The following is a 27,912-nucleotide window of genomic DNA, read 5'->3' as shown; positions in this document are numbered from 1 at the left end:
ACAACAAACTGCATAACCACCTGAGCAGTAGACTCTTTAGTTAAAAGACAGTTGGGTTTTAATATGCAAAAGGGTTATAAAATGAGAAGTTCAGATTTGATACTTATACGTGGCACTATCCTACTGCAACCATTGTTGACTGAAAAATAAACTTCACTTTGTTTTCTCAAGGTGTCATTTTCAAGCTACCATCAAGCAGTAGCAGACAGAGGAGAGCAACTCCCGGCAGTCCCTCCCTTCCTCCACTGGTCAATTATACCATCCGAATGAGCAGCAGGATTTCCCAAACGACAAATAGGATCAGGGAGAGGATCTGGACCGTGGGCCCACATAATTCAGCCTCGCAGAGCCAGATCTACAGCCGAGCCTTTATCTATATCCAGGACAGTATCGAGAGAGCAATCATTGAGCTGCAGACGGGGAAGAGTCCAGAGGAAATCGCTGTTCAAGTCCAGGCCACTCCCTACCCCTGCTACAATAAGGATATGTAAGTCCGTGAGCTTTTAGTTGTTTAAAATGAAACAATCATAGAATCATAGAGCTGTAGGGCTGGGCGGGACCTCAGGAAGTCAGCAAGTCCATACCCTTGCACTGAGGCAGGACCAAGTATACCTATACCATCACTGAGAGGTGTTTGTCTACAGCGTTCAACAAATCATCCGGTGACGGGGATTTCACAGCCTTCCTTGGAAGCCTGTTCCAGAGCTTAACTACCCTTATAGCTAGAATTTTTTTCCTAATATCTAACCTAAATCTCCCTTGCTGCGGATTAAGCCCATTACTTCTTCTCAACGACAATGACTTGCAGAACATGGTATACATTAGCAGGATAATCACAATGGTTGGGACTTACCGGCTTCCTCGAAGCCATGCTCCTATGAAAAGAAAATCATAATAGAAAAAGAAAATCTTTAAGAAGATTTAAAGAAATATTTTTTTGTTGTTTTAAAGGATCCAGGATGAGACTCTGGCCCTTCCGAAATCAATGGCAAAATGCTCAATGACTCCAGAGGGGCGAGGATTTCACCAGAGTGCTTTGTCTCTTCGTAACACTATAAATATGTGAATCGTCATAATTCCCGTAGGTAGTACTGTAGGTGAAAATTACTATCCCCATTTTATAGACAGGGAAACTGAGGCATAACGAGTCACTGGCAGAGCTAGGATTAGACTTCAGGAGTCTTGGCCTATTCCAGTAGGTGTATAAATGCAGATAGTAGGTTAGAGCTGGGAAACTCATCTATTGAGAAAAAAAAAGTCCCTAAATTTATGAGCCTAAATATGAGCTTTAAGTTACTTGATATTACTTCAAGTTTCAGTATTTGTTATTTGTTCCAGCAATTCCAGTTTAGACACAGTTCAGAGTGTGCAGTTCTGCTATATATGCCTCCTTCCCAGGTGCTGCAAGAGCTATAGAGGAGATGAGGTTGTAACCCTCCTCTCACTGTGACATTCCCCCTGGTGTTATCCAGACCAGTGATCTGCTAGATCACTCCAATCCTTGACTCAGGGAGCCAGCCTTACCCTGCTCTGCTCTGAGAATCCCCACTCCTGGGCTCTTCACGCACAGCCGCTGGCATGTAAACTGTTCTTTGGATTGTGCAACCAAATGACACTAGCCAGTATCTTCAGTCCCAGACACAACCCTAGGAACCTCCATCTTGCAGTGTCCAGTTATGCCCGCCGGACACTGGAAGCTTATATGAGTTCATCAATTTAACAAAGAAATTGATATGTACTAGGCTTGTTATCCCATGGGGAGTCTCTGACACGCTTCAAACCAAACACACTGCTTCAGGCAGAATAAACAAACGGATTTATTAACTACAAAGATAGATTTTAAGTGATTATTAGTCAAAGCATAACAAGTCAGATTTGGTCAAATGAAATAAAGGCAAAACGCATTCTAAGCCGATCTTAATACTTTCAGTGTCCTTACAAACTTAGATGCTTCTCACCACAGGCTGGCTGGTTGCCCTTCAGTCGCTTGGTGGTGATGTCTGTAGATGGAGGTGGAAGAGAGAGGAAGAGCATGGCAAATGTCTCTCCCTTTTATCATGTCCTTTCTTCCCTCTTGGCTTTGCCCCCTCCTCCCCCCGCCCCGAGTCAGGTCAGCATTACCTCATCGCAGTCCAAAACTGACTCACTCGAGAGTCCAGCAAATCCTTCCTTGTTGCCTAGGCCAATGTCCTTTGTTCCTGTGAGGCTGGGCTGAGTTTGTCTCATATATGCCCTGATGAGGTGTGAACTGCCCTTCTGCTTCTGGAGAGTTTTTGCCTGTGCTTGCTTTAATCCATGAGGACACATTTTCAACCTCATAACTATATACATGAAATTACAACCTATAACATTATTATAACAACGATTACTATAACATTACCATAACAACAATGGTCAGTGAATCATGAGCCTTCTGAAGACACCCGAAATGAGAAATTTTGCATTGGATATCACATAATCATTTTACAAGGATGAACATGGGGGTTCTGGGGGTTCCCCCGAGGTACAGAATGTCACAGCCTAAATATGAGCTTTAAGTTACTTAATATTACTTCAAGTTTCAGTATTTGTTATTTGTTCCAGCAATTCCAGTTTAGACACAGTTCACAGTGTGCAGTTCTGCTATATATGCCTCTCTCCCAGGTGCCGCAAGAGCTATAGAGGAGATGAGGTTGTAACTCTCCTCTCAGCAATGATGGGGAAAGACAGATGAGATTCCAGTGCACTGAGCTGTCATGGTTAACTGCCTGTTACACCAAGTGGTGCAGTATGAATGGTGTATGAACCAGAATGAGTCTTGATAAACAGACTGGCACAGGAGTAAGGAGTTTTGGATTCTGATCACCTTGAGCCAGATCTCAGCTGGTGTAAATCAGCATAACTCAGCTGACTTCAATACAGCCAAACCATTTTATACCAGCTGAGGATCTGGCCCCTGGGTGTGACAGTTATGATAAGAAATGGAATCCTGGGATTGTGAGGTCTCAGAAATTATTGCAGGCACCAGAGGCAGCAGCCAAGCTGGGTAAAAGCATGTGTGAAAAGCCATTTTCATTGTATTTTAAAGCAGTGAGGGATGTTCAGTGCGGGATGTTGGCTTGGACTATCATTCTACAGAGGACAGTATAACTGACTCCACTCAGGCCAACCGAAAGGATTGAATGGAGTTAGGCAGGGGTGGTGTCCCTAGCCTCCGTTTGTCAGAAGCTGGGAATGGGTGACCGGGGATGATGGATCACTTGATGATTACCTGTTCTGTTCATTCCCTCTGGAGCACTTGGAATTGGCCACTGTCAGAAGACAGGATACTGGGCTAGATGGACCGTTGGTCTGACCGAGTATGGCCGTTCTTAATGCAGAACATTTCATACTAAAAGCCTGAGTTTGTACCACCTGAGCTAAAAAACAAGCTGCAACCTGTAGGACATTTGTTAACCTTATATGTTGATCAGAGAGAGAGTTGTATTCTAAATGTAGGTTACAATAAGATAATTCACATGCAAATGGTCTGCCACCTTATTGTGACTGTGAAGTGGTCAGGAATAGCTCAGACAAAATGTCAATTATTTACAGCAAAAATATGGATTTTTATTGTTAAATCATTATGTACTCTGATGAACTATTTCCTGGAGCACTTAGTATTGAGTTGTACGCTGCTTTTCTCGCAATCTTGCTGCCAAGAAAACAACTCACCTTCACAATTCTCTTTCCCCCACCTGGAAAGTTCAGGAGATGCCATTTCATTCAATTATTAAAATACTCAGGAGCTGTGGAATGACGCTGCAATAGAAGCTGTTATAAAGTCAACATTCATCAACTGCTACCACTCAGTTACCATTTTACAGGCAAAGTTGTGGCAATCTCATATGTCATTGTACCGTAACATTTGGAAACTGTTGAAATTTGGAGACCTGGTTGACATTCTTTTTAGTTGAAAAACACAGTTTTATCGAAATCAAAGCATTTCATAAAAATGGGTTGATTTTTATGACATCTTTGAGTTTTCAACTAAAACAATTCAGAACAAAACGAATTTTTTATTTTGTTTGAAATAGTTTCATTTGAGACTTCTTGCAGAAATAGTATTGGCTTTTTTCATCAGAAAGGGAACATGCTATATGTTCATTAAAGTTAATCTACTGTAGAAAAACAATCTGTTAATAATCTTGTTTTCAAATACAGTAGGTTCAATTTACTACCACTACTACTTCCTTTTGACTGGAAGGAAAGTCTGCTGGCTAAAGTATATGGCTGGGGGTCATGAAACATGGATTCTAATGCCGGTTCTCTCACAGTCTGACACTGGGCAAGACACTCAGGCCACAATTTTCAAATGTGGATGTCAGGTTAGGCAGCTGAATCCATAAGTAGACAGGGAAATAAGCAGCCTGATTTTCAGAAATGGTAACCATCTGCTGACTGTATTGACTAACTTCATTCGGAGTCATGAATTCCCAGCACTTTGGATTTAGATGACTAACTTTAGACACACAGTTTTGAAAATATTGGCCTTAATCTCTCTGTGTGGCAGTTTCCCCAGCTGTAAAATCCAACTAATAATACTTACATGACAGCAGGGTAAAAAGGGTTAATTCATTAATATTTTTAAACTGTTTGGAGGTTCTTGGCTGGAAGATCCTATGTAAGTGCAAAATACCCTTTTTCTAATATTAATTATACTCTACATTTAAAAACATGAGCATGGTTTTCCTCTGCAAAGAGTATTAGTTTGAAAAGTATATTCAGCAGAAATCCCTAATCTAGCACATTTTCTATTCAGCTAAATCCTGCATTTGCCTTTTACAGGTTCTTAAGCAGTGTGACCTACTCTCTTCCATTTGCTCTGATGGCTGCCTGGTCGCTGTTTATAGCTGCTTTTGTGAAAAAGCTTGTTCAAGAGAAAGATCTAAGGCTTTATGAGGTACATTAATGAAATTATGACTAGATTTTCTATCAAGAATGTAGCAGATAGATGATGTGACATTGACTGGAGTGGCACAAGTGTTAAAAGCCCTGTTGTCACTGTATAAAATGCACATGCTAAACATGTAAATGTATGGACTCAATGACATGAATTAATCATAGTTGAAGGGAAATCACTTACTTACTTTGTTAAAATGAGAGCTGGGGGCTGACTAGCGTTTCGGCAAATAAACCAACTCTTCTGCTGTGTGTTTCCATTTGGGTGGGTGGGGATGGCAAGTTGTCAATGTGTTGTTAGTGGTTATATGCAGTGAGGGATGGGGGACAGCGATGTGAAATGTTCAACTCCAACCTAAAACCAACTGACACACAGCCGGGGTTCAGGTTTCACCTGTGTTTCTGAACTTGCTGCAATGGTTTGCTGGAGCTGCTCTGTTTCTGTAAACTGTCTTGCAAAGCTTTTGTCATCTTGATTTTTCAGGAAAAGTCGCTCCGGGCAATCTAGTCATATAAATCTCATGGCTTGTCTCTTGTGTCCCTGATTGGACCCATAGCCCATGTGATGAGGAGGGTTTGGCAAACTCAGCAGACTCCCCGGGTATCTAAAAGAGAGGCTGAAACTGGGGCAGGCCCCCAGACAGTAGAACGCCCTGGGCGTCGTATTTTACCTCCTCTCTAGCGAAAGGGAGCTCTTCGCTCATTGCCCCTACCAGAGGGAAAATAATGCACTGAAAGCAAAGCGACGCTCTTTTCCCTACCATAATTTAATTGCATTTTCAAAGTGAACATGTACGACAGCCTTGAGAGCAAAAGGGCTTTTGCAAGCCTCACCCTCAGTAATCAACAAGAACTCAGACAGATCTGTTCCTGTTACCATTCCCATGGAAACAGCTGCTGGATCACCAAAAAATGTCTTAAACTAATGGATACTTACAAACATTGAAGGAAATTTAATGAGCTTTTTTTTTAAAAAAAAAAACCAAACCAATTAATTGATTAATCTAATTGATCGCAGCTTTTTCTGATGCTATTTTCCACAGGAACCAAAGTAGCAGCAGGCTACATTAGAAATGTAACCAATCGCATCAGTTCTAGAAGAGAGCTGTGAATGTGGTTTCTCTTGCAGCACATAATATTCTTAGTCTCCCAAAGCCGAGAGGGCCAGATTCACAGCTTATGTAAATGAGCCTTTGTTGCAGCTGTGTCTATTTACACCAGGAGGCTCGAGATTTCTAGTGTTAGGTAAGTGGGAAATGGAGAAATTGACTTTTTCTTTTACAATGAGATCATTGGTTGAGATTTTAAAAGTGTCTTTGCAGTGAAACCACTCACTGGTCTTTTAAAATATACCCAAAATGTTTTAGAAAAGCAACAAATACGGTTATACTAGAGGCAAATGTTAGTATTTGCGTTCGATTTTGGGGGCCATATACACCTTCCGGGACATGGCACTCTTGTACTGGACTGTTCTGCAAACACAGGATGGTCCGAAGATGCAAATTTGCTAGGCTACCCTGGTTTATAAGTAGAGCCTATGCCAAAATCAGAGCGGACATGCTCTAATTCCATGCACTATCCGGAGTGTGAGACGAGAATGTTGAAGTATTTCAGTGCCAAGTATATAATCAGAAATATCTCGTAATAAACAGCTGTCCGTTTTCTGCCTTCCTTTCCATAGTACATGAAGATGATGGGTGTTAACTCCAGCAGCCATTTCATTGCCTGGTTCATTGAAAGCGCCACCTTCCTTCTAATCACAGTCACGTTTCTCATCATTATACTGAAAGCTGGCAACATCCTGCCCAAAATCAATGTGGTGATCCTGTTCCTGTACCTCATGGACTACAGCCTCTCCATCATAGCCATGTGCTACCTCATCAGTGTCTTCTTCAACAACACCAACATTGCCGCCTTGGTTGGCAGCCTTATCTACAGCCTCACCTTTTCTCCCTTCATTGTGCTGCTGGTAATTGAGAATCATTTGAGCTTCTCAGTGAAGAGTCTGCTGGTAAGTTTTTTTTTCTCATTAAAATAAAGGGGCAGAAGTGTTTGGGAGCAGACATTTGCTTCTGGGGCTCCCGAGGGTCGCAAATGAATGTGAGCCAGGTGGCTTCATTCTACACGCTGTTTATGGACATCACCGAACCACTGCAAAAAGTGACACAAAGTAGACTTCTCCATGGCTGGCAGGTTCTGATCAAGAGCTACCCACGGCTAGAATAGAAAGGCTGTTATGGATAGAAATGAGGGGCTCTGGTAGAGCTTTAAGGGAAAGTTGCTGACTTCATTACACCTGGTGCTGCCAATTCTTTAATTGCACAAACCTCCAATTCTCCTTGACGTAGTAATGAAAACAGAACTCAAGAATTATAATGTAATGCTTGCGCCAAAAGAGAAAAAAACAGGATGATCAGATATCAGTTCCTTTCTTAACTGAGATATGGAATGAAAGGACGTAGCAGGAGGGGCAAAACATCTCACTGACTAACCCATCTCTGTCCTGCAATGGAAACCTCAGATCCTGCACTCCATTCGGATCCTACAAAGTAAAGCAGTTACACCCAAATCTTCAAATGCATTTAGACTCCCAACATCCACTGATTTCAATTCAAATTGGGAGCCTAAATACCTCTGAGGATCTGGGCCTTAGTGTCATTGTGGCATTCAGGAGTACCTTTCTCATTGCCTGGACTGTATAAATTATAAGGCATTAGTCTCATAAGTAAAAACCTCCTGCTGGAGAAAAACATTTCTCTGGAATCATAGATGTTTAGGTTCCAAAAGCCAATTTCATTGCTTGCATAAGCAAACATAAATCCACAGAATTCAATGGATTAATTTTGCCTTGTGCGTCAAGTAATTCTGACTGCCTGATTAACTTGCAAAGTTGCAATTTTTCAAAAAAATGTATCAGCCAAAATCCTCTATTTGTGAATACTGCTTGCTTAAGATACCTAACTATCTGATTTTTGTGTACAAATGCATGTTTTTGCACAAAGAAGCAACTGCATGTGCAAAATCATAGAGGCAAGTTTTGAGATCACCACTGAAAATTTTGTCAATGATGTGTTTGATCCAGTGCTCACTGAAGTCAGGGGAAAGATTTGCATCCACATCTCTGGCCACTGGATCAGGCCCAATGAATGGTTTTTTGTGAATTCTTCAGTAATTTTGTTTTCCAATTTGTTCCTCAGAGCCTGTTGTCCCCAACTGCATTCAGTTATGCAAGTCAGTACATTGCTCGTTATGAGGAACAGGGCATAGGTATGTAGGGCACATATGAAACTAAGTTTTGCTCCTTCATGACTGTGATACTTCATCAACATATTTCACAATATATTCTTTATCTTGACTTCAGGCCTGCAATGGGACAATATGTATAGCTCACCAATGACTGGCGACAATACTTCTTTTGGCTGGATGTGCTGGCTAATTCTGATAGACTCTTTCATCTATTTCATCCTGGGCTGGTACATTAGGAATGTTTTCCCAGGTAAGAATGCAAAGTATTACAAGCGACTGCCACACAGTCCCTCAGGAAAATTATAAATCAGCCCTGGCGGATTCCAGAGTGCATTGGAGTGGGTAGATCTATACTCGGAGGCACCCTCCACTTGTGGATCACAGAGGTGTGATTTGCTTTTTAATTTTGTGCGACACAAAGTAATAACTTTGGGGGTGTCCCTGGGTTCCAGGTGTGACTGGGGATCTGAGAGGAGTAATGAAACTGTGACAGGGTGACTCAGCAGCCTAGAAAGGGTTAGGGGGGTCCCTGCCAGTCACATGGCTAGGTGGGCTATATAGGAAGCTGGGCTGGGGAAGGCTGCGTACTCTTTCCCCCTGGCTGATGGAAGCAAGGGAAAAGCCTTTGGGGACGTCGCCAGCATTTGTCAGTGGAGTTGTTTTATTTTGTGCCCTACGTCTCCTTTCATTTCACACAATAACTCATGCCCTGAGGCAAGGGGCTTTAAAGGACTTGGGTGTGGTGTTTGTTTTCCTTCCCTGGCTGGTGAAATGGTCTATCAGTGCACAGACACCTACAGTGGGCCTGGGCAGAAAAGTAAAGGGCTCCTTCCATCTGACTATGAAATTATTCAGGATAATATATTACCCAATACTTCCTACTATGCAATCAGAGAAAAATCCTCTATAGGAGTTACCAATAGTACACGGGGCATCAGGGCAAAAATAAACTCCTTCAGACTTTATCTTTGCTATTTGTCAGTGCGCAGTCGCAGCTAGTACTTTCTGTAAGATGCCCACGAGTAAATACTTTAATATGTTTCTTTCCTTCTTTTGTCTTTTGTTTATAATTGCAGGAAAATATGGCATGGCTGCCCCGTGGTATTTCCCATTGCTCCCATCCTACTGGGCCGAACGCTACGGTTACATACCGTTATGGAATGAGAAAAGATGCAGTCTCCTCTTCACCAAACTCTTGCTAAGGAAAGAGGCTGCATTCACCAATAAGATGTGTACGTGCATCCTAGAATTGTTAATGATGGTAATCCAGCAAGAGCTATATGAAGCTAAGTTTACAAAGGGGGGCGCCATGTTGTATGTAGGCCATGTTTGTCCAGAGGACACTCTTAACAAGTCCATTCCTGTACTAGAGATAGTGCTGGTTGGCAGACTGGTAGCCCAGTTTTTAAATGTAAGGGATATCTCTGAAACCCAGCGGCGGCTCCAGGCACCAACGCTCCAAGCACATGCCTGGGGCAGCAAGCCGTGCGGGGCGGCAGTCAGGATGCCTTCGGCGGCTTGCCTGCGGGAGGTCCGCCGGTCCCGCGGATTCAGTGGCAATTCAGCGGCGGGTACGCCGAAGCTGTGGGGCCGGCGGATCTCCCGTAGGCAAGCCGCCGAAGGCTGCCTGACTGCCATGCTTGGGGCGGCAAAAAAACTTGTGCCGCCCCTGCAGAAACCTTTCCCTCTCTAGGACCAGAATGACCTTGTTAAGTACACCTGCTCTACCATGTCTATGTGCAGACTTAACACGGGCACATGCAATCTTAGAAGTGTGCAGTTACCTAGTTTGAGCATGCAAATGCAGGTTTGCCTTTGGCAAAAGGGATGCATGTATTTAAAAGCTTGCTAGGTTTACCTAAGATACAGAAATAGGGGTTGCTTGGTATCTTTAGCATGCCCTATGCTTGTTTTAGGGAATACCTTACATTCTGCAAAGTTGAGCTAATATTATTTAGTTAACTACAGACCTAACGAAAAACCACTTCCCTTGACTTCAGTGGGTGATGGATCCAATCCCACAACTGCTCTCAAGCCATAGTGCTTACTGCCTTGAGAAATCGTATGAAAACCATTGGGACTCTTCTCACTCTGCTTTGTAGCAAGTGTTTTCAGGATCAGGACCTAAGGCGTTAGGTCAGACAAGGGATTAAGGGTGGCAGGACATAATTCCACATCTGTTTCTTTTAATCAGTTTGTAACATAAACTCCTTTAGTTTGTCTTCTTCAGAAGCATCTGAGCTCAGAGCCAGGATCTGCTGAGTTTTAGTCCTCGCTCTTACTCCCCCTGGGGCCTAGGGCAAGTCACTTCACCTCTTTGTAGGGCTGCGTCTACACTAGAGACCTTACAACAGCACAGCTGTATCACTGCAGCCTCCCATGTAGCTGCTCTATGCCCACGGGAGAGAGCTTCATTAATGTAATGTATAATTGAATTAAACCACCCCCAATGAGCGGCGGTAGCTATATTGGTGAGAAAGCGTCTCCCACCGACACAGCTCTGTGCACATCGGTGCTCCTGTCGGTGAAACTTACGTTGGCCGGGGGTGTTTTTTTCACACCCTGACCGAGAAAAGTTTTACCAACCGAAGTGTTAGTGTAAACACAGCCTCAGTTTCCTTGTGTGTAAAATGTGGTTAACACTGTAACCCTTCCGTACCTTCCTGACAGGGGTGTTGAACAAACCGATTGATTAGTGAAGATGGGTTAAACACTTCGTTCTTATATAATGCTTCTCGTGTTCATAGGGTGCTTATTATTTCAAATAATGGCTTTTTAAAAGAGGAACAGGAATAGCAGCAGCTAAAATAATGAGAGTACAATGCAGACAGTTAAATTAGCATCATTATTACTGCTAATGATAATAATTAATTTTTACAAAGAAGTGCCTAGAGGCCCCAATCATGATTGCGCCCCAACCCCCAGCGAGGCCGAATGAGAGACAGGCCTTGTCCTAAGGAGCTCACCCATCAAACAGACAAGAAAACAAAGGGGGTGGGGGGAAGCAGAGGCACAGGAAGTGGAAGTGTCTTGAGCAAGGTCATGCCCAGGTCGGTCATCAAACCGTGAATAGAGCCCAGGTGTCTTGTCTCCCGGTTAAGTGCCCTACCCACTCGACACACCCTCCCTCCTCAGACTGAGCATTATTTGCGTTAGGTGGCATGGGAGGCATGGGCAGGGGGCCACTTATGACCGGATTCATTTGTACTGGTATGTGTTGCTATAAGCTGTAGAGAGGCAAGGTGGGTGAGGTAATATCTTTTGTTGGAACAACTTCTGGTGGTGAGAAAGAGAATCTTTCGAGCCTCACAGAGCTCTTTTTTGGGTCTGGGAACTGTAGTCCGAGTGTCACAGCTAAACACAAGGTGGAACAGATTGTTTAACATAAGTAGTTAACACACATTTCCAGGGACCATTCAAGGTGAAATGGCCCATTGGCAACCCTCCAGTCATAGGGAGGAAAGGAAAGGGTGTGAGGGAAAGGCAGCTTGCTGGGAGGTGTGGGGGTGCGTGGATTATAGATTGTTGTAATAAGCCATAAATCCACTAGTGGCTCTGTTCAGCCCGTGGATTTTAATGTCTAGCAAAGTTACGAATGTAGACACCCAGGCTTGTCCTTTGAAGGTGCTGTGCAGGTTTCCTTTGAGGATGAGGACTGAGAGGTCCGATATGGAGTGATCATTTTGTGAGAAATGTTCAGCACAGGTGACAGGGTGCTTTTGTCTTTTATCATTTTCCTGTGAGAGTTCATTGGAGAGTGCAGTGATTGTCTGGTTTCACCCACATCATTGGTGTTGGGGCATTTAGTGCACTGGATGAGGTACACCACACACTGTGATAGGCACGTGTAGGACCCATGGACCTTGAAAGGTGAGTTGCGGGAGGGTATTGATCATTGTAGCAGTGGAGCTGTGTCTGCAGGTTTTGCATCTGTTGTTCTGGCAGGGTCTGGTGCCGCTTTGAGTTGCTGTGTCCTGGTCTGTGGGGAGCTTGCTTCTGATGATGAGTTTGGAGAGGCTGGGGGTCGTTTGAAGGCCAGAAGAGGGGGTTCAGGAAAGATGTCTTTTAAGATGTGGTCTCCATCCAGGGGCCAAGCGCGTGCTTGGGGCGGCATGCCGCGGGGGGCGCTCTGCCGGTCGCCGGGAGGGCGGCAGGCAGGTGGCCTTCGGCAGCATGCCTGCGGAGGGTCCACCGGAGCCACGGGACCGGCGACCGGCAGAGCGCCCCCCGCGGCATGCCGCCGTGCTTGGGGCGGCGAAATGTCTAGAGCCGCCCCTGTCTCCATCGAGTAGGGATTGTCTGGGTTCCAGTGTGGGGTGATAGGACCAAACGTGGCTACAACACCGCACACTATAATGGATGTTTTAAGCTGTAGGAAGTTAGAAGGAGAAATATTGGAAAGTTCAAAAACAATGCAAATACCAGGAAATGTTCCCAAGTTTTCAGCTGACAAGAATATACTTTTCTTTATTGTTCTTTATAAAAAGCCCTATACCTTTTCTCAATAAAAAGGTCCATAGCCTCATATATAAAGTCATCAATTATCTCTTCTGATTCTTTTTTTAGATGTCAAAAGTGCCCTTCCTCCTAACCTCGAGCCTGAACCCCCCAACCTCACCGTGGGAGTTTCTCTTCATGGAATAACAAAGACCTATGGCTCCAAAGCTGCAGTTGAGAACCTCAGCCTGAACTTCTATGAAGAAAACATCACCTCCTTGCTGGGGCACAATGGAGCTGGAAAAACAACGACAATGTATGTCTCTTTTGTAGGGTGGTTATTTGATACTGCATCAAATGGGTCTGTTCACTAGTGGGGGTGAGTGAAAGAACAAATGGGAGTTCTCAGTGTTATAAGGGCTGGATAAGATGTCTTCTTTGATTTGGTCTTTTTGTAATTATCTTATATTGGTGTATCTTGTTCTTTGTCCATCCCCTCTGTTATAGATAAGGGTGTCTTTCTACCTTGGAGTCTGACACTACTGGTTAAGAACATTTTAACAGGGGAAAGTGATCTCTCCTGACACTGAGAAAACAGAATGAAAAGCCATAATAGTCATTGGATGCTTCCTAATCTAATGGAATTCCTATAATATTATACAGCACCGCAGTGGCTGCAAGTTCAATGGCATTTTGGTGCCCATGGCAACTTGCTCCCGAAAGCAGTGGTTGATTGGCTCGTATCCCAAGCTGCAGCAGTATTGGGAAGAAGCTTAATGGCTGCATATTCAAATGAAAAGCAAATGAGTCTGCTGGGCTGGGAAGAGCAATGGGATGATCTGTTGGCCTTTCAGTTCTGCCAGGGTTGCATGTTTTCATTATTAGGATTTTTAAATAACGATTCTGAAAACAGACCTGTAGGACTGGATTCCCCCTGTGTCCAAGCTGTGCTCAGCACTGTGATGGGATGATGTGCCCCACAGGGAACTGTTTACACCTCTGGAGCTGGGAGCTGGTCTATGCAGAATCCAGGCATGAATAAAAGCAGCAGGGGTTAGAGCAGCCTGGGGAACCATACATCACAACAAGAGCAATGTAGCACAATGGAACTCCACCCCACAATTGATATTCATCTGGCTCCCCAAACATGCCCCCTATGCTGGACTAGGATGGAGTCTGACTGTTCCAGGAGCAGCTCCATCAGTCACACAGGTGTCTGGGGTAGAGTGTATGAAACCCAGAGTTCTCCACTGTAAGCCCACCTCTCTGGAGTCCTATGCTGCAGCCTTAACACAAGGGCCTACTTCCTCCCTTCCACAGCACCCCAGCAATAGGCTGAAACCAAAGCACAGCATAACAAACTGTGCAACAACTGAAAGGCCCAGGAATGACTAACATGTAGGCATTACCCAGGCAGTACATTAAGCTGATAAGTAAAGTTATCCCAAGGAGGACTGAACCCACAAAGGCAGACACACGTTATGATTCAGCAGATTACAAATTCATCCTGTATCCTCTGAGAAGCTCACCAGAGAGAGATGGTGTGAGAGTAATCGTAGTGACTTCCTGGAACCTGACAGCTGGGGCAAATTCTGACGGGGGCGAGTTGGGGGTCACAGGTTCCTTTCTTTTCCTTTTTTAAATGCAATTAAGGGAGGGTTTGGAGTCCCAAGGGAATGAAGAGCTCTTGTGCAGGGCTGAGCAGCAGCTGGGATGGCCAAGGGGCAGCTTGAGAAATAGCTTCTCCTTTTAAACCCTATAGGAAGTCTCTGAAAGCAACCAATATTGTCTAAGTAGTCATTCTGGGGAGAAAGTACTTGCCTCAGTTCCATTGGGTATTGCTGGATAGGTAATTATTTGCCTGAACTAACCTACTGGATAGAGACCTGCACTACATGAGGTGCTCATTGTAGATGTATTGTCTGGAAGTCTACAATTTGCTCTTTTTCTAGCTAAGAATGGCAGTAAACTCAGTGAACTCTCTCACTTTCAAAGCCGGTGTGGTTACCAGCAATTTGGAGGTCACTAGGTAGTGCAGCTAAAACTCTTTAAACTTCAGAGTGATCTTCACAATATGTTTTTTCAGTAACTAAACAGCAGCTTGGGGTCCATATTTATCTAGGTGTGGGGTAAGCCCGGCGGCCTGATGGCAGAGTGATGTGCTTCCACAAAGAGGATCTGAGTTCAGAACCTGAACTTTGGCCCCTCGACTCTGGGCCAGCAGACCCTGAGTATGTTGCCGGTATAAAATAATCCTTTTATGGGCTCCCCAGCAATCTCGGAGACAAAGAAGCAGAGTCGACAGGCTCTGAAGGGAGCTGTCTTGTCCTCCTTGGCTGAAAGGAGCGTTGCCATGACGTGGAGTCTTTGTGAATAGCAACAGGGGAGGGATAAAAAGGCGAAATGGGGATACCTATTGCTCCCTTTCTCTTTACCTGGCTGCACAGGTCAGTCCAGCCTTTCCTCACGCTGTAGGCCCCCAGAGGCATCTGGAACTTCCCCTTGGCAGCTGGAATGCGTCTGCCTTGCACTAAATCAAGGAGAGTTAAATTAGGGGTCCCGCTAGGGGAATTCTGCTAGGCACTCAGCGAAGCCCCTGGGGAACAGAATCTCCGCATTTGTTTACACCATTTTCTTTTTTCTCCCAGATCTATTTTGACAGGGCTGTTTCCTGCCTCATCAGGCACGATATTTGTTTATGGCAAAGATATCAGGACCGATCAGGACCGCATCAGGAAGAACATGGGTGTCTGTATGCAGCACAACGTGCTATTTAGTTACCTCACTGCCAAGGAACATTTGCTGCTCTACGGCTACATCAAAGTCCCGCACTGGAGTGAGCAGGAGCTGGATGAGGAAGTGAAAAGGTCTGATAATGGGGATGTCACATTCCCTCAGCATATATCACCTACGGTGTCCTTGCATGTTAATGCAGAGTGTTGCTATAAGAGTCACCACAAGCTGTTGGACTCAATGCAGGAATCACTGGGTAAAATTCTACAGCCTGTGTTAAGCAGGAGGTCAGGCTAGTTATTATAGTAGTCCCTTTTGGCCTAAAATCTTTGGATCTAGGAACACATGGTCCCTATCCCAAGGAACTTATAATCAACTGCAGATATTCTTCTTGAGGAGATTCCCCAGTATGGTTCCAGCTACTTTGCACCACTCCAGAGACAGGGCTCCAAGGAGCCAACTACAATGGGTTTATAGCTGCTTTGTGTCACCAAACCATGCAAAGCAGCAGGAACGTACCAGTGAATCTGGCGCTTTGTGTTCTCCAGCCGCAGGATCGTGCCCTTAACCGTGACATGTCAGATGGAATTTTTTAAGCATCCTAAAAAAAAACCCCAACCCTGTGTCTGCGTTACATGATGTTGAACTATCATTCTGCATTATGACAATTCTGCATATCAGTCCATGCCTGAGCAGTTTTTCATTTGCGTTAATGTTGCTTGATGCATTCAGATTCCTTTCCTTTTGCTAAATAACTGAACTGCAGCCTTTGGGGGCTTTTTTTGTTGTTTTTTGAAGGACTTTGAAGGATACTGGCTTGTACAACCATCGTCACAAACTAACTGGCTCCCTGTCAGGAGGGATGAAAAGAAAGCTGTCTATAGCTATAGCTTTCCTTGGTGGATCAAGGGTCGTGATCTTGGATGAACCAACCACTGGTGTGGATCCATGCTCTCGGAGGAGTATTTGGGAGATTATATCAAAAAATAAAAAAGGTACTGTAAAGACACTCAGGGTAGCGTTTTTCAAAAGCACCCAAGTGATTTAAGCTCCTAAGTGGCTACATCACTTTTGAAAATGGGACTTAGAGACCTTAGTTACTTTTGAAAACATTACCCAAGATTCTTACGCTTGAAAATCCAGCAGCAGTAGCCACATTTAGAAACGGGGGCACTGGCAGTAAAAGTTACCCTTGATGCTAATGGCGAGATTAGGGTTGGTTGGAAAATGGTTGGATGTTCAAGGGTGTGGCAGGCTTGGCCGAGCAATTGTGTCCTTCATCCAGGCTCTGATCCAAAGCTTATTTAAGTGAATTAGAGTCTTCAATGGGCTTTGGTTAAATTCCACAGTCCTTGCAAAGTATTTCCAGAAGAATTATAATCCATTTAACAATGAGGGAGCAGTTTTCTCAAAGTCTTAATTAATTTAACAACTTCATGAAAGGGGCCTGATTGACAATCCGCATGATTCATGCCTGATCTTGTACTAGCACCTAAGTAACTGGTCTGAGGGCTGAATGGTTCAGCCAGGCCAGCAGGGGCGGCTCTAGACATTTCGCCGCCCCAAGCAGGGCGGCATGCTGCGGGGGGCTCTCTGCCGGTCGCCGGTCCCGCGGCTCCGGTGGACCTCCTGCAGGCGTGCCTGCGGAGGGTCCACTGGTCCCATGGCTCCACCGAAGCTGCGGGACCAGCGGACCCTCCGCAGGCACACCTGCGGGAGGTCCACCAGAGCCGCGGGACCAGCGGACCCTCCGCAGGCACGCCTGCGGGAGGTCCACCGGAGCCGCGGGACCAGCGGACCCTCTGCAGGCATGCTGCAGGAGGTGGCCTGCCTGCCGCCCTCCGGTGACCGGCAGAGCGCCCCCCGCGGCATGCCGCCCCAAGCACGCGCTTGGCGTGCTGGGGTCTGGAGCCGCCCCTGCAGGCCAGGCTCCTTCTCCCTGGGCTAGGAAGTAGCAGCAGGACTGCTCCAGGGGCACTGTTCCAGCCACAGGAATGGATGATGCTCCACAGCCCAAGCACCTCTGTGTCTATAGCTAGCAGAAGGTCCATTGGTACCACCTTTCTCTGCCTCTCCAAAAACCTCCTTGGACTATGGGATATGGAGGCCACAAAGAGCTGGGCTTTGTGGGGAACAGGGTCTTTTCAGACCCTTGATTGGATCCTGTTCTCTTCCACTAGTGCTAAGGGGAGCTTTCAGTTTCTTCCTAATGCTACCTCTTCATCAACTCCACTATTAATTCTAGACGTATACATACGATACTCTATGCACTGTCTTTAGCCCTCATTTGACTGTGTCTTTTGCCTGTACCACATATTTCAAAATCTCCATTTATTCTATCATGTGTCTTTGCTTTGTTTTCATATGCATTTTCTAGGCCGAACAATTATTCTTTCTACCCATCACTTGGATGAAGCAGAAGTTTTGAGTGACCGAATCGCATTCCTGGAACATGGAGGACTCAAATGCTGTGGGTCTCCATTCTACCTCAAAGAAACGTTCGGTGATGGATACCACCTGACTCTCACTAAGAAGAAGGTTTGTAACTGTGTTAGGCACTGAAGAGGTTTAGACTGAAATTTTCAAAAATAACTGGTGGTTTTGGTGCCCAATTTGAAATACCTTCAAGGGGCCTGAGTTCCATAGTATAACAGGATTGAGAAGAGAGAGGCAAATAATGGCATCCCATAAAAATCAAGCTGACTGTAGAAAGGTTGGTAGAAGTCTTATCTACAAGGTGGAAATTGACCAGAATAGCTATTCCGGAATACAGTAACTCCTCACTTAACGTTGTAGTTATGTTCCTGAAAAATGTGACTTTAAACGAAATGATGTTAAGCAAATCCAATTTCCCCATAAGAATTAATGTAAATGAGGGGGTTAGGTTCCAGGGAAATTTTTTTCACCAGACAAAAGACTATATATATATATATATATATATATATACACACACACAGTATAAGTTTTAAACAGACAATTTAATACTGGTACACAGTGATGATGATTGCGAAGCTTGGTTGAGGTGGAGGAGTGAGAGGGTGGGATATTTCCCTTACTGCTAAATGATGAACTAGCAATTGGCTGACCCCTCAAGGATTAACACTCTCACTCTACAAGGCAGCAGGAATGGAGGGAAATCTGTGCATTTCCCTTTTCAGTACACTGCCTTGTTAATTAGATCAGCTTGCTGAGACCCCCAACTACTGCAAGCTCCCTCCGTCCTGAGCCCTGGTGTGTCCCCCCTGCTCTATGGAAGATGTGGTAGGTGGGGTGCAGGGGCAGGGAGGAGGGGGACACCCTGACATTATCCCCCCTTTTCCTTCCCTCCCCCCCGCACAGCAAGCAGGAGTCTCAGGGAGCAGCTCCAAGGCAGAGGGCAAGAACAGCACATGGCAGTGGGGGTGGGACAGCTGAACTGCAGGCAGCTGCTGCACAGGGAACTTAGGGGAGCGGGGAGCTGATAGGGAGGCTGCCGGTCCACCCTGGTTCCTAGCTGCAGTGGGCTGCTCTTCCTGCAAGCAGTAGACAAAGCAGGTGGCTGCCAAACGACGTTAGAAGGGAGCATTACACAACTTTAAATGAGCATGTCCCCTAAGTGATCAGCAATATAACAATGAAACAACGTTAACTGGGACGACTTTAAGTGAGGAGTTACTGTACCTTCTCATGTCTGGACCCTTTATTCCAGATTAAATATGATATTATTCCAGAGTAAAGTCACTTTTATTTCAGAAGAGTTCCCACTCGGGGAATTTTTCTGGAATAGCTACAGTGGAATGGTTATTCCAGAGTAGCTTTGCCAGTCTGTGTTTCCCCAGACAAGCCATAAGTGGTGGAGTGACTCAAAATGAAATCTTGACTCCTGATTCAGCCCCTAGCCACAGTGGGAAAAGAGAGAGGGTTTATGGGTGCCTTCCAGTCAGGTGGGGAAGCTGAGTCAAAGGGGAATTTAGGGAAGGGTGAGTCTTCCCTCCTCCTGGCTGTCTAAAGCAGGGAAAGCCTCTGGGAATCTGGGCCCAGTGGTCCCCAGCTTTCTTAGCTTGCACTCATGCTTATCCGTGAAGTAAGCTGGAAGGAGGGATTTCCCAAAGCAGATGAAGGTCCCACATTTAAAATCAATGGGAGTTGTGGCCCTGACCCTCCTCGGTGCTTTTGAAAATCTCAGCCTAGGCCAATGGGGCTTAAGTACTTGCTTAAAGTTAGGCACGTGCTGAAGTGCTTTTCTGTAAGGGGGCCTTTGTGAGCAAGGTTTTATTCTGGTGTGCTGGGGACAAGAAAGAAAATAGTGGGATGTAGCTAGAAAATAGAGAAATTCCCAGGGGGTGGAGGATTTCCTTCGCCATGGCATCCCCACTTCTGATTACCAAGTAGCTGATCTGATTACTCCTGAGGACATTCCATGCCAAAAAAAAAAAGGCATGGGAAGTTAAAGGCAAAGCCGCCTGTCGAATGTAAATTCAGTAGTTCGGAGAAACAGGCAGTGGGGAGAGTCCATGGGAAATGTCTTCCCTGGAGCAGAGTGTTGTGCTCTGGAGGAAGAAATCTGCTATTGATATTAGGTAGCAGCAAAAGCCCTGCCAGGCAGGGTACTTTGCAGACACGTAGTGAGAGCCAGTTCATGCCCCAAAGAGCTCACAGTCTAAATAAATAAGAGAGACAAAGTGAATATTATTAGCTCCATTTTACAGGTGGGGAAGTGAGCTAAGGCCCAGCTCCTCAGAGGGACATAGGTGCCAAACTCCAATTGAAATCAATGGGAATTAAGTGCCTACCTACTTTTCAAGATCTGGGCCTAAGGGTATGTCTACACTGTAGCTGGGAGTGAGCCACCCAGTCTGGGTGCACAGACTGGCACGAGCATGCTGAAAATAGCTGTGTGGACATTGCAGCTTTGGCAGAGACACAAGGGGTCAGGTGGGTTAGAGCTCAGGTGGCTATCCTGAGTCTCTGCTGGAGCTGTATCGTACACACAGCTATTTTCAACACATGAGTGCTTGTCTGTCTACCCAGGCTGGGCAGCTCACTCTCAGCTGCCATGGAGACATACTCTACGTGACTTGCCCAAGGTCACCCACGTCTGGCAGAGCTGGGCCTTGAACCCACATCTCCTGCCTCCCAGTCCAGTGCCTCAGCTGTAAGACCATTTCATCTGCCTTTGATAAAATTGGAATCTCATGTCTTGAAAATGAAAGGTTCACAAAGCACTTGCAGATAAAGTCATGGGTTAAGAGGCTGGCACCCCTGACTGATATTTGATCATCGAGTAATATCTTCTTTTCTTAGTGTCCAAACCAGGCCCTGACAGAGGAGTATGACACCTCAGCAGTGACCTCCCTGATCCAGTCACACCTCCCAGAAGCTTATCTCAAGGAAGATGTTGGTGGAGAGCTTGTGTATGTGCTTCCGCCATTCAACTCCAGAGTCTCTGGAGCGTATCAATCTCTCCTGAGGGCTCTAGATTCCGGCTTGAATGGTCTCCACATTGGTTGCTATGGGATTTCCGACACCACCGTGGAAGAGGTATGAGTTCAAAATCTTTTAGTTTTAATTAAATGATATGGAGTGTTGATGACTAACTTCCCCAAAAATCTATAATTCTGCTTTGGGGCCAACCAGTGACATGACTGGGTGGGAATGGTGGGTTGTTGGTTTTTGGTAGGTTAGTCAGCTGGCTTCCCCCCCATCCCACTGGGTTTTGTGTTTTGTTGTAGTTCTATTTTTTTTAAAGTCCAACAATGAGAATGTTCTGGCTCACCAAAAATTCCCACCTCGCTCAGCGTTTTTTAATATCTTCCCAGGAAAAAGAGATGATGGGGGTAGGGGAATGGGAGTGGTGATGTCCTACTTAACTTCTTTTGGCAATCCCAATGAATCAGGGTGTTTCGGCTGAAACAATCAGAGTGAGGGAGTTCATAATATTGACATTTTGGTATGTTGTCCATTATGCTTCAGGGTGAACACCATATAGGCCACTCAGAATGACTATCTCCGTCTGTCTGTCTGCAAACTCACAGAGACAGTGCTGCATCGTTTCCCATTCAGAAGCTTTAGTTCACTAAAATAAATGTTTTCAGATGAAAGAGTAAATTCTTCAGAAACTGATGGGGGCTGCTGGAGATGCATTGGTCCAGGTGCCCAGTCTGACCCGTTGGACTCTACAGAGGCAAAAATAATTGAAACCCCCAGAAAGTGTTTTCTCTATCCCAGCCAAAGTCACTGTGAGGCTAGTGTTGAGAATCTGCTGACGTTTCTTGCGAAGAAGATTTATTTCCCACTGCTGAATCATTAACTCCCAACAAACACGGGCATTCAGCTAAACATAAAGTAATTTAAAAAAATTAAGGGCTAGGTTATCACAGCCCTTTCCTGGCAGTGCAGTAAGGCGGCAAAAGGCTCCCATTCACCCCTTGAACAGACCTCCCTGGACTTGTCTTCACTGCAAAGTTAACTCGACTTAACATGAGTGTTGCCCATCCCCACGAAACCCCCTAACTTGAGTGCTTTTAACTTGGCTGGCCCAAGAGGCTGTGTCTTCAGTAGGCAAAAAAGTGTGTTCTTGAGTTAATTAACTTGAAGTAAAATCCTAGCAAGGACAAGGCAATTTGTGGTTTTCACATGGGTTAGCAGGTCAAGTTAAAAACTAGGCTTCCCAGTAATCCTTAACTTGACTTGCTGACTTGTGTGAAAGCCACAAATTGCCTTGTCTTCACTATGATTTCACCTCAAGTCAAGAACACACCATTTTTGTCTAGTAAAGACAAGACTGAAGAGCATATAGGGTAAAACCTGAGTGAACATAACTTTTCAGTTGACAACACGACCACTCTGCCATGCAGATACCGCCTATTGCCACTCGAGTGCTGCTAGTCTTCACGGGGGAAAAGTGTAACAGCAGTGCTAAGAATCATGGGATGTGTCCCCAGAAGTCATCGTGCCACACATAAGTCAGTGCAGCGCCAGTGCGGACACAGCAACTCGAGTGTTATTTCACAGCGTGGCCTCTCACTCAAACTAGGCTACTCAGGAAAAGTCACTTGAGTGTAGATAACTTGGGATAACTCCACAGTGAAGAAAGGCCCTCTCAGTGGGGCAAGCAAAGGCTTCTTACTCGGTATGCCCCACTGCAAGTGAACAGGCAGAAAGGGAACCCAAATGGGTGGAGACTCACTCACTAGCCAGAGTAGCTGAAAGGTTGCACAGTGAAGAGGAAGGCACTCCATCAAAAGGGGCAAATTTACACCTCGCCCAGAGCAAGGAGGACAGCAGGGAGGGGACTTTAATTCAGAGGGGTGTCTCCGAATCTCACAATGTCTCATGAAGGCCAGAGGCACAACTGGATGATAAGAAGACAAGCTGAATGGTTGTTCTGTTTTGTTGTTATGCTAGGGAATGAGTGCAACTTGGAATATTCTTCTCCTTTGTTTTCTTGTCCTATAGGTATTTCTTAACCTGACTAAAGACCTGGAGAAAGACAAACAGCATGATCCTGGATTGTCCCAAGAGGTGCCTGTGCCCAGTGGACTAATGGACAGCAAGGAGATGTCTCTGAGCTCTGATAGCTTCACTGAAAGAGATGGTACTCATTTAACGTGATTTTATTCCCAATTTATACCGACTGTAATTAATGACAGCTAGGCTGAGCATCGAACACATTGTCTCCTTTCTTTGGTTAAATACAGACCAAACTTCAGCCAACCAATCATCATCTGTCCAATACAAGTACAGTACATAATAGTTTTATAATAACACTGGTTTCTAATTGTCTGAATCACAAAAGAAGTTCTCGATGTATTTTTTTACCCACCTTCCGTTAAATAAGTCCTTCCTTAGAACACAGGATTGGGACTCAAGAGAACCAGCTTCTATTCCTGGCTCGGTCCTTGGCCTGCTGGGTGACCATGTGTAAGTTATGTCACCACCCTGTGACTCACTCTTGTCATCTGTAAATGGGGACGAGACTGACCTCCTTTGAAAAAATGCTTTGAGCTCTATTGATGAAAAGTGCTAGATAAGAGCTGGGTATTATTATTATTTAATCCAATCAAATACAGCTCTCGGTAAAGGTGCAAATGTGCATCTGAGTGTAATCACCATAACAGATGCAGATGATTATTTATAAAAATTAGACCAGCCTCAAAGAGACTACCTGGAAAGACCTTTAATTTTGTGGAGTACCAGCACAGCTAGGGCAGAGTGAGCTGGTTTCTGTTTCTTTCTGTCATAACCATGCTGGTAGGTTAGAAACCTATCTTTTTGCTTGTAAACTGACCCTGTAAGATAGAGAAGTAATTGAGGAGATTCGGGCTAGGTATTAGGAAAAACTTTCTCTTTTTTTTTTGGATTTATAATTTTTCCAAATACAACAAATATACCAAAATGCCAGTTTCACCCTAATACACAAAGTAAGTAAAGATAGGTAGGCTAAAGGGAGGGGAAGTAACATATCTATCCTCAACATTCATCATAGACCTCTAAAAAGTCAGCACAAATTATTCTGAATTTTTGGGGCATGCCAGAAGCTGAGAATGGGTGACAGGGGATGAATCACTTGAAGATTACGTGTTCTGTTCATTCCCTCTGGGGCACCTGGCATTGACCACTGTCAGAAGACAGGATACTGGGTTAGATGGACCATTGGTCTGACCCAGCATGGTCGTTCTTATGTTCTTATGCCCCTTCTGCGGAATGCCAGTTGTTAGGAAAAAATTTCTAACTATAAGGATGGTTATACACTGGAATAGGTTGCGTAAGGGGGCTGTGGAATTCTGGAGGTTTTTAAGAAGAGATTAGACAAATACCTGGTCTAGCTATGCTTAATCTTACCTCAGTGCAAAGGGCTGGACTAGATGATGTAGGATTAAGTATAAACTCAATTCCAGCCCTGCATTTCTCTGATTTTACGTCCCTTCCAAATGAGAGCACTGAACATTATTTGCTTCGTGCTGTATTGTATATGCGGTAATATTTGCTTCATTACAAAGAAGACTCTGCTGGACCCACTAGAGAAGAATATCCTGTACAAGGATTTGTCTCCATTTTTAACTTATTCTGTGCAATTATCCATTAGTTTACATGACAATTCCTATGCTTTGTTCTTTTTCTTCGTTTGCAATTTTCAGATAAGTTTCATTATTGATTTGTATGTCTAAGAAATTATTTATTAAATGATGAAAACATCAAACTTGCAAATATGAACAGCTGTAGGTTTCCTATGCCAGTTACAGTTGTACATGTAAGCTATTTGCATTTCACCGCTGGGATAAGGAATGAGGAAGGATGGTTCATACACTCCCCTGTGACTTGGGTGACCAGAGTTCAGTTCTGTACTGTGGCATTGCCTTCCTCTGTGACCTTGGGCAAGTCACATCGGCCCAAATCCTGATTTGAACAGAAGTTAGGTGCCTAAATACTTTTGAGGATCTGTGCCTTAGTCAGACTGTGCCTCAATTCTCTGTCTGTAAAATGGGGTTAATAGCACTTCCCTACCTCACAAGAGCGTTGTGAGGATAAATGCACTAAAGATTGTGAGGTGATCAGATAGCACAGGAGGGGGAATTGGGGCAGCATATAAATACTTAAAACAGATAGACGGCTTGGTTCCTCTCACACACTGGCAGGAGTCTGTGCAAGAGAGGTGTGATGTAGTGACCTGATCTAGGGGTGCCTGAGTTCTAATCCCAGCTCTGACACTCTGGCCTTGGTTAAATCATTTAGCCTTCTAGCCCCAATTCTCTCCATCTGTAAATGGGAACAGCAATGTTTACCTACCTCACGAGGTGTTGGGGGGTTGAATCATAACTGTGAAGTGTTTTGACAATGTCAAGTGCTAAGCGGGGTTCTCTTTATCATGCACAGACCAAGCCCTGGTCAGATCAAAAAGGGTGACCGGTTTGCCACTGCTGCTCAAGAAGACAACGGCTGTTTTCATTAAGAGGTTCCACCACACCCGACGGAACTTGAAAGGCTTTTTTACTCAGGGCATCCTACCCGTGATCTTTGTGACGGTGGCCATGGGCCTCAGCACATTGAGAACTGAGGTGGCTGAATACCCAGAACTCCACCTTTCTCCCTCCCTGTATGGTTCCTCAGGGCAGGCAGATTTCTTTGGGTAAATCTCTCTTTTTTTATTATTATTAAACCCGTTTTACCGATTGTTTATAAAATGGCAGATTGTGCTGTCAGGAGAGTGACCAAGCAAATCCAGTGGAAAAGTGTTACACAGAAAACCATGTAATAATAAAGTCATTGTCCTAGCAGGTCTGTCTGGGAGAACAGTTTTGCTAAACCCAGCAATCTGAAAGCTTAAAAAAATAGCTTGAATAACTTAAAATCTCTCCCTAGGAATTACTCTGAAGTATGTGCTCTAAGGTGTCTATTGTATTTGTCATTGAAATCCACTTCTGACAGCAGCCATCTTGCCCAAAGGGATCTATTTCACTTCCTTTTTGTAATGAGAAGAGGGGATGTACCTATTCCCAACCCTGGGGCCTTCAGCTCCAGGCCTCAAGATTACAGGTCTGGGACTGAATTCTAGCTCCCACTCATGTTGTGGGCCCATCTGCCTCTCTCTTCCCATCTTCATAAAAAAGCAGAGGCTCCATTATCTAGGCCTCACTTAACCAAACCTCTCAGTTATCCAAAGTTTAGTCATGTCTCCTCTCCAACCCCACACCTGAGGTTTGATTTCAGTATGTAAGCCCTTCCCTATTGAAGCCTTGAGGTCTTCCTAAGCATAAAGACTTCATTATGCTTAAAACCAGCCCCCGACTTCTCCAAAACTCAGTTACTCAAATGAATGTAACGTGCAGCTTTCTAATTCAATAATGAAGTTTCCTGGCTGTCTTCAGTAGACCTGGTCCTTAAGTTAGAAATACCAAATTCAGCTCAAGCCTTCTCCCCACTGCTTTGTTGTTCTTAGAGTTCCTACCTTAGCACCGCTCATGTCCTCTCTTTCTAGCCAACTGCTATTTGGGTGGGGCGGGAAGCCGAAGCCACCTGCCTCAGTGAGTCAGCAGAACTCACATCCTCCATTCCCAGCATGACCTATTCCTGCTAACAGGGTGGATTGTTTCAGACAAACACTGCCAGATAGATGGGTTTGGAGGGAGGCTCTTCTTTGAGTGGACTAGAGTTTTTTGGCTTCACAGAAGATGGGGGAAATGATGGAGGTGAGAATGGAGACATGTACCTGTTCTACCTGAAATCACAATAAATGGTTCTCATTTGAAATGAAATTCAGAACAGCCATAATTGTATATGCCAAAGCAACCCCCCTCAGGCCTGCATTCAGCACAACACTGAAGCATATATGTAACTTTAAGCATATGAGCAGTCCAATGGAAACCAGTGGAACGATTCTTATTCTTAAAGTTACACACGTACTTAAGTACTTTGCAGCACCAGGGCCTAAAATAATTCATTTCCAATCCTTATTTCATTCGGTGGATGGGTTTTTACTACTGGGTCCATAATGAAAGTATCTTGAACACTTTTCTCTTTCTTTGTTAAATCTTAGGAACTTTAATGAGACCACAGATGCTTTAGTTGCTTCGATGCTTTCTTTCCCTGGAACAGATAACACATGCTTGAATGAAAGCAATTCGTAAGTAGTTCTTCGTCTCCTTCTTTTTAAATTCCTAATCTGCAAAAAGGAAATGACATAAAATTAATAACTGTCAGGTATTAATAACATTCTTTGATCATCTGCAAAGTTTTCATACCCTGGAGTCACATCAAAAAAGGCTTCATCTCTTGCCAGAGTTCCCAAAGATAGACTCACGTTTTGAAGCAATCTGATTTTAAAACTCCTTACACTTACAAAGAAAATCAAGCTGTGCTAATCTCAAAGGACTAGATTGTGCAGCCCTCACTCACTGTGGTGAGCACTTACTTACCACGGACTTCACTGAATTTACTCACATGAATAAGTTCTCATCCTAGGTGGTAAGGGCTACCCTGTAGTAAATATAGACCAGTACTAACACCTTGGGTACTACTCAACATGAGGAAGCCTATCACAGTCTAGCCCCGGAGGCCAGGTAAACATCCAAGCTTGAAAATTCTCATATCTTTTGGCTGAGTGGGCAGAGGGTGGGGTTACCTGGGATTTTGCTGCTCAGTCTTCAAGAGGTCAGTGCAGTAGCTGCTAATAATTCCTGAGTGACTTAGTACATTGTGTGCCATGCAGATAAATATTTGTGCTGCCTAGACACAATTTGTCAGCCATCAGAGGACTATCCAATTAATGCAACACCCCTGAGAGTGGGGTTATGTTTCTTTTGTAAGATAATTTTGGCCTCTTCATGTTAACTTCATAGACTGCTTGCTAGGGGACAGCAAGAACCACTAAGGAACGAGGCCAAGCGCCTCATCAGCAGAGCTAAGCAACCGGAGCCCCCAGTGAAGTCAGTAGGAGCTGATGGATGCTCAGCACTTCCCGAGAAGCATCCGGGCCCAAGGAAAAACAACAATCTCTGCAATGTGCTACGTGTGCTCTGTCATCTTCATTCCATTCACTAGGACTCTGCCATGGTGCAATTACATGTCACCTGCTTGCCTGTATACAGAAAACCTCAG

At 44.7% G+C, this 27,912-nt stretch overlaps 1 protein-coding gene across 1 annotated transcript in view; it reads left to right on the top strand.

Moving 5' to 3' along the window:
• ABCA12 (ATP binding cassette subfamily A member 12) overlaps positions 1-27,912 on the top strand; it is a 127,920-nt gene that overhangs the window by 63,704 nt on the left and 36,304 nt on the right. Inside the window, exons 23-36 of the mRNA XM_045032666.1 lie at positions 172-487; positions 4,807-4,921; positions 6,602-6,931; positions 8,118-8,187; positions 8,282-8,416; positions 9,243-9,398; positions 12,733-12,919; positions 15,252-15,470; positions 16,135-16,331; positions 17,714-17,874; positions 20,620-20,856; positions 22,774-22,912; positions 25,192-25,444; positions 26,852-26,938. Of these exons, the coding sequence (XP_044888601.1) occupies positions 172-487; positions 4,807-4,921; positions 6,602-6,931; positions 8,118-8,187; positions 8,282-8,416; positions 9,243-9,398; positions 12,733-12,919; positions 15,252-15,470; positions 16,135-16,331; positions 17,714-17,874; positions 20,620-20,856; positions 22,774-22,912; positions 25,192-25,444; positions 26,852-26,938 (2,602 nt within the window). The remainder of the gene's footprint in view (positions 1-171; positions 488-4,806; positions 4,922-6,601; positions 6,932-8,117; positions 8,188-8,281; positions 8,417-9,242; positions 9,399-12,732; positions 12,920-15,251; positions 15,471-16,134; positions 16,332-17,713; positions 17,875-20,619; positions 20,857-22,773; positions 22,913-25,191; positions 25,445-26,851; positions 26,939-27,912) is intronic.

This window comes from Mauremys mutica, chromosome 10 (assembly GCF_020497125.1).
Source record: "Mauremys mutica isolate MM-2020 ecotype Southern chromosome 10, ASM2049712v1, whole genome shotgun sequence".
Lineage (NCBI taxonomy): Eukaryota > Metazoa > Chordata > Testudines > Geoemydidae > Mauremys > Mauremys mutica.
Note: the sequence above shows the minus strand (reverse complement) of the source record. Positions and strands in the feature narration are given on the sequence as shown.